Below are 10499 nucleotides of genomic sequence, written 5' to 3'. Positions count from 1 at the left end.
TATAAAATTAATAAATATACAAGTCATTAATGTCACTGGCAACATTTTGTTAGTTAGAACTTTGACTCCAAGATCTTTTAAAACTATTTTCTAAAAGTTAAAAAGATCAAATGTATCAACTTTTAAAATTTAGAATCACATAGAAAACTATTATCAAACTACGACTAAAATGTTTGTGAAATTTGATGATTATGACCCGACAATTGATGATTAAGACGCAACATGTGGGAGTGGTGATTCGAACTCACGATCTTTTGGTCGAAAATATATGACTTAATCAACTGAGTTATACTTAGATTGGCAACAACAACCTAATAATTCCTATACTTTCAAGAGTGACCATTTTAATCACTATTTTCAAAAGTTCAACACGGAAACTTTAACATAAATCAAATAAAATTAAGAGATCAAAATAGTTATTTTTTTAAATAAATATTTTAAAAGTACAAAAATAAAAATAAACTCGAGTTGAAACTACCCGAATCAGAAATAGTATTTTAACAATTTATTTATTTTTTAGGAATATAGGAGAAGAGTCTAAAAGAGTCCTAAAATAACAGATAAAAGGAAAGGCGGGGGGCAATGTGGTACAAAGTTGAGGCCCTTATCTTCCCGCGGAAAGCTCTTTTACAGTTCAACCATGGCGTCCATTTCAGCTACTGGTTCTCTACTCAAATTCCCAGCTCTACTCCTCCGCAATTCTCTGAATATGGTATCTTCTCCACTTGATTCACAATCTCAATAGCTTTCGTGATTTTCCCTCTCTTAACAGTTCGGTTCCATTTTCTGGATAAAGCGTTTTGTTGCTATTTTGATTTAGAGTTGGCGCGGACCTCATTTACTTCACTATCCACTGGATTCCCTCCCTTCTTCATCTTCCGGTAATCGAGTTCGTTTCAGTTTCTTCTTGTTTTAACTCTATATTTTGCTGGTACCCGTCCCTGCGAGGTTCCGGATTTGCTCTCATTTTAATTTATCTTTCCTGAAAGTACTATGTTCTTAACGCAGTGATCTTTCTGGAGTCAAATTTCAAAGTTAAACAAATTATTACTTCTGGGTAATTGTTTACGTTTCTTATGCAGGAGACATTACTGAGGGATGTTTCAAGCTAGCATTTGACAGGAGGGCAGTGGTTCTCTCGTCCTTTGGCCTACTCGCTGGAGCCTTGTTGAATGTCGCAGCAGATGATGGCGTAGCTGTGGCATCTGAATTTGCTGATAGTAATTTCCTCTACTCTATCACTCGTTCATTTCTTTCTAGCCTTCGAGAAGAATTATTCGCGGCATGATCATTCCCATTTCAGTTCAGTTCAAATTATTCGCGGCATGATCATTCCCATTTCAGTTGTTAACTCCAGTTTTAGATATGACTGTCTAAAGTACGACTGCTGGTGAATGAGAAGGTGTAAGGATGCCAAATTCACTAAACGAAACAAGATAATGATATATGTATATCTTTTTTTGATAAGTGTGCAGGGGAGCTATTGCTCTTCTATACCCAGGGGCACCCACGCCCGCCCCAAGGCCCGGACCTGGGAGACATTCAAGGTTTTTTAGTATTAAACTCACCAGAAAGTTCGAACTTGAGACCTCTAAGTCAGTATGACCAAGAGATCTCAAGCCTTTGCTTGGGCTGTCGCTTGGGGGCTTGAAACAAGATAACTATATTGCGACATCAAACAGACTTTATAATACTGGGCTGCCGCTTGGGGGCTTGAAACAAGATAATTATATTGTGACATCAAACAGACTTTATAATACTGATAGCCTTTGGAGAAGGCTAGCTCTCTCCCTAGAACTATGAGAACTATACTAAGTTCCTCGCCTTAAACTATTCTCCAAGATGCCCTTCTTCTCTCCCTACTACCTCTATTTAAATCCATATCTTACCCCTAACTAGTTACCATAATAACCCCACTAATATACTAATAATACTCCCAAACTATCCCTATTTGGACTCTCACAGAAGGCTGCTACATATCTATTACATTTATCCTTTTACAGTCAGCCTTGTGATCTAATTTCATTTCTGTCTAGCGATCACTTTTAGGATTTCTAACCACCTTTTTTATCCTCAAATATACACCGGGGCATCAAAAAGATCTCGGAGACCCACCAAATCTTCTTCTATCCGAAGAAATGATTCACGATCTAGGCACTGTCTCGGAGAGACTCGGTGGGATGATGTGCAGTACTTCTGTGTGGCTAATTTCTATTTGGGTTGAATAGCTTAGTCCAAAACGAGGAGGTAAGAATCTTTTCTCTATTAGGATTAGGAATAATGCTCCATGGAATGTTGTGCAACCTTACCACCTCTTTAATGAATACCATGGCAATCTTAGGGGCTATGAAAGGGTATTCTATGGAATGATTTGGTTGTAATTGTACTTACTAAACCTGTCCACGAGCACAGAGATAGTGTCCTAACCCTTTGATTTGGACAGTCGATCAATGAAATCCAATGAAATGTCTACTTAAAACTTTTCAAAAAGGAAGGGACTGCAGAAGTCTTGCAGGGTAGATTTGTCATTGGCCTATGAAGGTTTAGGCTGAAGCTTTCTTTCTCTTCCAGTAGACTTCCTTGTTCAGCCATCAATCCCTCCTAACTGTGAAATTCTTGAAGCAGTGGGAAGGTAGGAGAATTAGAGAAAGATACATTTCGATTGTGAAATCTTGGAGTTCCATCTACCAACCTTAACTCGGTGGAGTAATTTCTCCATTTAATAGCCGATTCTTTCTTTTTTATATCTCCTCATCTTGCCCACTTAATGTCTATTTCAACTGAATTGAAACCTCCTGCCTCCTGGACGAGGCATTAGCTACCTTATGTTCTAAGTCTGGTTTTTATTAAATGTCAGAATCGTCGTCCAACAGTTTGGTTATCCAATTCTAATAATCTCCTGAAATTACTTTCTGTTCTAGGAGAAACATCAGAGCCTCCGTGCGTACAAATAACTTTTCCCCCACTAATTACTGCTGCCATTTTTATAATTCCAAAGCAATCACCATCAATTCTTTTTAACCTAGTCTTGTTGAGGTAGAACATGATTGTAATAGACAATAGATCATTTTTCTTGCATTATTATGACCCTTAATCCATGACCTGAGGTATTTGTCCCTATTTTGGAAGGCAATTGAAATTTTGGATAAGCCAGTACTTGTACGGTTTTCATAGATGTTTTGAGTTGCTAAAAGGCTACTTTCACTTGCTCCTTCCACCCAAAATTATCTTGTTTTCAACTGTTGGATAATTGGCGAAGCAATCTTATGGACATCCTCGGGGTTATGCTCAGAGTTGCTGGTAGCTAATTGAAGGTCAATTTTAGAAAAAACCTCAGCACAATGTAGTTCATCCAGCTGCTCCTCTACACCAGGAATGGGGAACTTGTTAGCCGATTGAGGGGCCCAATACTCTACACAGAATTGCCAGCTACCATTTTTCTTCTTTCCCAACAAATTGTTCTTGGTCTGTTGACACCTATGGAAAGCATATCCCTTACTGGCAAACCTATCTCATTCTTTTTGGATCTGAGGATATCAATAAGGTCTCGTATTTCTTGGTTTCCAAGAATTGCATGCTCCCTTCTCAGGTTGGTGCTAATCCAGGAAATGGCTGAAACATGGGAAAATTCTTGGACAGGTAAATTTCATTTGGTACTCCCCCATTCCTGTTGCTGACATGTCAGGGACTGGACTAGGTTTGAGTCTGCATCACATTAAGCTCAATTAGAATACCCTGTCCTTCAGTTTCCAGGACCTCCTTTCAGTACCACTTCCTCCTTACATCTTGTAACTTTGTGATAAACTTTACCCAATCCACACTCATTGATCCCATGGTTGACAACCACTGTACTCTTAGGATAAGATAACGTTTGTGTTGTCTGATGGTAGGGATAAAAAGGTAACGTTCTTGCAGCATGCACCAACATCACCCCTTGGCACATACCCCTTCCTTTAACCAGAAGTCTGGTTCCTATGATCACTCATTAATCAATGGTCTTAGTAGTTGGTATTTGCAACTTCTTCTCTACCTTTTCAGATATGAATTTGTGAGTTGCCCTGCTACTCCTAGTCTTGACTGCACCCCTCAACTTCATTATACATAAAGATCCAATCCTGCTAAGTTAAATAGGCCGGTGAGTTTCCTGTGGGTCCCACGATATTGAGTATAGTGACCAGAGGTAATAGATTAGTTGTAAACATGAAAGCTATTAGAGACTTGTTGGTTATTTTGATTTGATTGATCCATACAAACTTGATATTACTTTTGCCTTAGGAATAGCTATTCAATTTATATTAATCCAAGAAAAGGTTCTACAGATGTTATGTATAGAATGTTCAAGTACCTGAAAGAAATAGCTGGCACACGTATTCTTTCTTCTATAGGTAATAACCTTGATATCATTGGTGCCGATTTAGTAGGTTTAATTAGGGGTAGAAGATGAATATTTAGTATTTGCATTCTTTTGGAGAAATTTAGTGATTTATAGAATTAATTGGAGAAGTAAAGAGGAGCTAATAGCAGCAAGGTCAAATCTAGCCACACAGTTCTGGATCTTTTGACTTGGGTGTTTTTTAATTAAATTTATCTTGACTATGCTATACAAGAAAGGCAACTAGACAAAGCCCCAAATAACTATAGTATGAGAACAAAATCTCTACACTATTAATGTTAGCTATAACTTTGTGCAGTACTATAGAACTAAATGTGTTGAAAATTAGATAGCTCATCAAATAAAAATTTGATGATACTATTATTTAGTAAGAACAAACCTTCACTTTAAAAAAAAGAGACTGAGTTGAGGAAATTTTTGTAGGTTAGATCTTCCTATAGAAACCGGGCACGGGATTGGACTGAAGAACGTATTTGAACTTGTTGAGAGTATAGGAAAATTTCTGTCAGATATATTTTCTTACATGCAAAGTTATGTTTTTTACTATATCTTTTTCCTTTTACTTGTAACTGGTCAGTTAATTTTATCTTTTATTCATTCTCTAGTTTAACTAATGTTCTGAAAATTTGAACGTGGTTAGTTCCATATTTTTTAGTTTTGAATAATTTATGTTGTTAAAGGTAATATTTATCTTTGAATAATACAACCATATGGCTGTAAAAAATCCAACTGGACCCTTTTTTTCGTAATTATTGGGGCGTCTCTTTTTTGTACATTCTTTTTGTAGTAGCTTTTTTTCTTTTAAACGGCCATTTGTCTTTCATTTCTCTTTTAGAAATAATTATAAAATTAACCATCTTTTTCATAAGACAGCAATATGTAGGTACTTTAGCTTGGTAGTATTATTGATATTATGTACCTTGAAGTATCTTTTGGTGGTCTCGTCTTGTCTCATTCTCTTTTGGTATTTAAAACATGAGAACAGCATGTAATTTTTGTTGAGAATAAAGATTGAGTCAGCTAGATGTGTTAACAGTTGACATATTTGAACACGTACAGTGCCAGCTCTTAGGGGGAAGGATTATGGCAAGACTAAGATGAAATATCCGGACTATACAGAGACAGAATCCGGTCTTCAATATAAGGTCACCCATTATGAAGTTTATAGTAAAGTTCTCATTTAAACTTTTATGTGCATGCTCTCATGAGTCTTATTTGTTTTAACTTTACTTGACAAGGCTGCAGGATTTGAGAGTGGGGGAAGGTCCCTCGCCAAAAATTGGAGATACAGTTGTGGTAAGACCGTAGTACAATTTCTGGATAATCAAACAATTTGGGAAGAAATTATTTCTAAAATATGTCAAGTTGTATGGCGTTCATTTTATTTTAGGTTGATTGGGATGGCTATACAATTGGGTACTATGGCCGCATATTTGAAGCCAGAAATAAGACAAAGGGTGGTTCTTTCGAGGTAGGCAAATACTTTGGCTTCTCAGATTTTGATTTCAAGGACGTTCCATGCATTTGATTCAATCTTAATATTTTATTGCACAGGGTGATGACAAGGACTTCTTCAAATTCAGGTTAGGATCTCAAGAGGTGAGACGTTTGTTGTCCATTTTGAAAAAAAGTAAATTGTGACGATTCAAAAATGGACTCTACTGTTTCTATGATTTGTGTTCCTATTTGTTGGTATGATAGTTGAACTGTAGCTATTGTATTTTTTGTGAGAAGTAACTAATTGTCGTTTTCGTTTTCAATATGTAAAAATTATTGGCTGTTGTTAAATTGCATGGTGCTATCATTGGTTGTACTAATTTTTCTCAACAGGTTTTTGTTTGTTAGTGACCTATTTCTTTTAAAATTTAAGCTTGCTTCATTGTTCCTCGATGTCAGGTGATTCAAGCATTTGAGGAAGCTATCAAGGGCATGGCTTTGGGTGGGATTAGAAGGTGCTACATTTTCTTTTCTTGACCTTGGATTTGTTTTTCCAGTGTGGATAGCTTAACCGAGACATTTTCTAAATAACATCAATAATGGTTACTGAGATAAAATTGCATGGCCCATGACATCCTTATACAAGATCTATGCAATTTGATCCGAATCAAGTTGTTGCAAAGTTCAAAAAAGTGAACTCTATATAAAAATCAAACACATGTGCATATCTATCTTTTAACATATGTGCGAGATTAACAAACTATTTAGCAACGGTGCAGGATTATAGTGCCTCCAGAGTTGGGATATCCAGAGAATGACTATAATAAAAGGGGTCCAAGACCGACGACCTTCTCTGTAATGTTTCATTTTTCTTTAGTCAGCCAGTTTACATTTGTATGAATAGATAGGGAGGTTTTTTTGATAGCAAACACTTTCAGGGGCAACGAGCATTGGACTTCGTGCTGAGGAACCAAGGATTGATAGACAAGACTCTTTTGTTTGACATTGAGCTTCTGAAAATCATACCAAACACATCAGTTTAAGGTTGCTGTGTCACAAATGCTGCTCAGTGAACATGGAGGTTTCTTTTTTATCCTATTGTATATGCTTATGGTATCACTATTTGATTGGCAGAGGCTTTTACAGCCTTATCATTTACAGGGCTCCTTACATTTTACAGGGATTTGAGAAGCTGTGAGATTCTTTGCTTAATGGTATTTTATCTCATTGCCCCCTAGGAATGTATAGAGGAATCACATATGTATTGTATTATCATAATTTTCAATTTTCAATCACTACTTTTTTCTCCCTTTATTGTCAAAAAGAAGAATAAAAGAACCAGATACATAGACATACGATGATTTTGTTCTCTCCATTAAACTGATTCTGAATGGCGAGGAAAGTTGAACTTTATTGACACAGGGCTATTGAGGCCCAAAAAGTGGGATTTGGCTGAATTATGTCTCCTCAGCCGAACAACATGCAAAACACCTGGAGAAAAGTAGAGGTCTGATAAACTTAGAAAATATAGAAATACCCATTTCAAAGGGTTCCAACAGAAACAAAACTAATGATATTACAAACTAACATTAATTAGATTAAACACTGAATGGGAACTGAGGTAAAACTCGACAATAGAAACCTCCTGGAAGCACAAATGGTTGAAGTAAATAAATGAAGTTGATGCAGCTAATAATTATACTGGTTAAGACTTACAAACACTTGAATGTTCTTCCAATTAACTAACAGAAAGCTTCCTCCTCTTGTATCGGACCATAACTTTGCCTTTGACACCCACAACCATTGCATTCCAATCAATTTCAGGGAAAGGAGATATTAGCTCCAGTTCGAAATTTCTTAGCAATTGACTCCATATTGCCTTTATCTGTAGGTAAGCGAAGGGTTCACCAAGGCACCCGTGCCTGCCACCTCCGAATGAGATGTATGAGAACGCTCCTGCCACCTTATCTTCATCTCTCCCAGGGCCAAACCTGTCTGGATCATACCTGTCTGGGTCCTTGTAGACATGAGAAAGTCGGTTAGCAAAAGCGGGCGATGTCGCAATTATATGGCCCTTTGGAATATCGTATTCCTTCCCCTCTCTGGTTGTCACACTGAAATCAGTATGTGAACTGCGCATCAACATAATCAGTGGAGGGTGGAGTCTGAGAGCTTCTTTAATGCACTTATAGAGGTTGTCCATTTCAGACAAGATATCGTGATCAATCTTATCACCATGCTTTTCCATCAGCTTTTGCTGCTCCTCTAAAACAGCAGACATGTACTCTTTGTGGCGTAGGAGATAAGCCCCAGTCCAAGTAGAGGTGATGGAACTAGTGTGTTGACCTGCAAAAAGAGCAGCTATGAGCAAACCAGTGACCTCAGAATCTGTCGTCGATCGACCATCTTTGTACTTTGAGTCAATAAAACATTGCAACATGTCATTCTCTGATGTTCCACTGCATTTCCGAGAAGCTATAATTTTCGCGAAGATATCTGCAAGCTTTTTGCGGGCTTGGTCACGGCGTCGATGAGCTGGGATAGGCAGGTAGGGGAAGATGACACTGATTGGGAGCATCCCATTGTCGAGGTCATGAAACAATGCAGAAACGTCCGTGAAAAGCTTATCACGGACCTCTCTACCCAACAGGCATCTACTAGCTGTTAAGATGATGAGACGCTCCAACTCATCCTTAAGGTCCACCTCCCCACTGTCCCCCCACTTGGAGAAGTAGTCCTGCTCAATACCCCCACCACATTCCAAAATTACTCATACATTTTATTTTATACCATATAGCAAAACAAGAGAATGGAAATAGAAGATTTGGACACAAGCATCAGAAACTAGGCATTTTAAGAGATAAATGCAAGACTTCAGACAATACATTGAGAAGAAACAGCTCTAATGGTGTTGTTATGTAATTGGGAGTAGAAGCTTTACTTCCCTATATCCAAGAGCCCTCGCGCCTACCCCAAGGCCTAGACCTAGGAGCTATGAAGAGCCCACCGGAAGGTTCAAACTTGACACCTCAAAACCAATATGACCACGAGACTGTGCCACCAACTAGCTGCACCCAACTCTAAGAGTGTTGTTAAAAGTTCAAAACTACATTTAACATACATTCTCATTTGAAAAGAATCCTGGGCTACATTCTACTTCTTTAGAATTCATTTCTAACCACCCCCAGATTTTCATGGATCAGTGATGTCAGATAGGAAAATAAAGAGAGAGAGGGATGGGTGTTTCCAAAAAGTATGCAGATACGTAAAAGTCAGCAAGACAGAGTTCAAACAGAATCCTTATATCCATTAATATCATTTCTTATCCAAATTCAATTGAGATGTTTCAAGATGCAGGGTGGTGAAAGCTGACCTCAGCTTCTTTGACCATCTGATCCACATAGCCCTTCAACTTTGTGACTCTGAGAGCCTCCGTGAAGAACCTGAACTGCTCCTGGCGGATGGAGTAATCGACATCGAACACGACGCCGGGCCCGAAAGTTGGGACATTAAACTGGTAAACTTCCTGCTGGCTGAGATCAGACTCGGACGCCTTGAAGAAATGAGCAGAAACCTCAGGGCCAATCAAGAAGGTGATCTTCTTGTGCAATAAGTTCAAGGTGAAGACACTCCCTTGCTTGGGGTACTCCTCCCTCAGCATCACAATCGGACCCTTGAGAAAACGGAGCAATCCCCCAACCAAGGGCAGCCCGTTGACAGTGGGAGGAACTCGTTTTCCAGATCTGGAATTTACAAGTGCAGAGATGAGCTTGGCGAGGACCAAAGTGGCCACTACGAGTAGACCCACATTGAAGAAATTGCTCTCCGCTTCCATGGCCGAAACCTGCAAAATCCCACAACTCGGATTAAGATCAAATGAGATGCAGGAGTGAGGAATCGAAGAAAATTGATGGGTTAAACAGGAATTGGGGTGTGAGTGACCTAAATTGTGAGATTAAAGCGCAGATCAGGAAGGCATTTGAAGACGAGGAAAGGGACAGAAACAGCGAGGAGAGAGAGGGAGATTGTAATTAAGTGGATATTTAGAAATTAGAAGCGCAGAGGGCAGAGAGCAGAGGCTTAAGGGTTTATCTCTCAGAAAACAGAAATGCTTTGGCCTGATTTGGAAAACAGTGGGTCTAATGGTTTTCTACTTTTCTTTTTTTCTTTTTTGCATTTTTTAGAACATGTTTGATATTTCAAAGGTGCAAATTAATCCATTATTCACATAATATAGTCATGACCATAACCACAACTTGAGATTTTTTTAATTTTCTTTTAAATTTATTATTTTTAAAACGTATTCTGAAAAAAAAAATTTATTTTATGTGTAGCTAGTGAGGCAAGGTGAAGGAAAATTTTGTTGCCTCAACGGAGAAGGTAGAAAGAATGAACGAGAGATTGACTATGCTTGAAAGACTCAATCGATCACTTAGATGCATATCAAGAGTGGATGGATATATAAATGACACCATCAGATGTCTAGTATTCACTTTTACACTGATAAGATCAGCTCTAGTTCTGACAATGGAAGAGAAGATTCATATCTTTCTTTAAGAAGCTAATTTAAACCTTCATAATTCAGTTTCTTTGAGGTCGAGACTGACAAAGGCACGTTACGCACCTTCTGACCATCAAGTAAGGGACTAATGAGAGACTCCAAGACTAC

General features: G+C 38.1%; 2 protein-coding genes across 4 annotated transcripts; one reads left to right on the top strand and one right to left on the bottom strand.

Annotated features, from left to right (window-relative positions):
- Positions 1–552: 552 nt before the first annotated feature.
- LOC111015170 (FKBP-like peptidyl-prolyl cis-trans isomerase family protein) lies at positions 553–7136 on the top strand. 2 transcript variants are annotated; one of them, XM_022290103.2, is made up of 11 exons: positions 553–712; positions 821–881; positions 1083–1220; positions 5453–5538; positions 5639–5689; positions 5784–5864; positions 5948–5992; positions 6290–6345; positions 6610–6685; positions 6769–6911; positions 7011–7136. In XM_022290103.2, exons 1-10 carry the CDS (start codon positions 641–643, stop codon positions 6871–6873), a joined length of 771 nt encoding a protein of 256 aa, XP_022145795.1. In that variant the 5' UTR covers positions 553–640; the 3' UTR covers positions 6874–6911; positions 7011–7136. The 2 variants fall into 2 exon arrangements, with proteins under 2 accessions (XP_022145795.1, XP_022145793.1); XM_022290101.2 differs by having other exon boundaries at positions 6769–7136.
- CYP51G1 (CYTOCHROME P450 51G1) lies at positions 7074–9977 on the bottom strand. Of its 2 annotated transcripts, none has more exons than XM_022290100.2 (3): positions 9204–9977; positions 7547–8567; positions 7074–7321 (listed from the first exon to the last, which is right to left on the bottom strand). In XM_022290100.2, exons 1-2 carry the CDS (start codon positions 9663–9665, stop codon positions 7569–7571), a joined length of 1461 nt encoding a protein of 486 aa, XP_022145792.1. In that variant the 5' UTR covers positions 9666–9977; the 3' UTR covers positions 7074–7321; positions 7547–7568. The 2 variants fall into 2 exon arrangements, with proteins under 2 accessions (XP_022145792.1, XP_022145791.1); XM_022290099.2 differs by lacking the exon at positions 7074–7321 and having other exon boundaries at positions 7323–8567; positions 9204–9674; positions 9773–9976.
- Positions 9978–10499: the final 522 nt, after the last annotated feature.

The sequence above is a fragment of the Momordica charantia genome (assembly GCF_013281855.1).
Source record: "Momordica charantia cultivar OHB3-1 chromosome 5 unlocalized genomic scaffold, Mcharantia_2.0 BLBB01000005.1, whole genome shotgun sequence".
NCBI lineage: Eukaryota > Viridiplantae > Streptophyta > Magnoliopsida > Cucurbitales > Cucurbitaceae > Momordica > Momordica charantia.
Note: the sequence above shows the minus strand (reverse complement) of the source record. Positions and strands in the feature narration are given on the sequence as shown.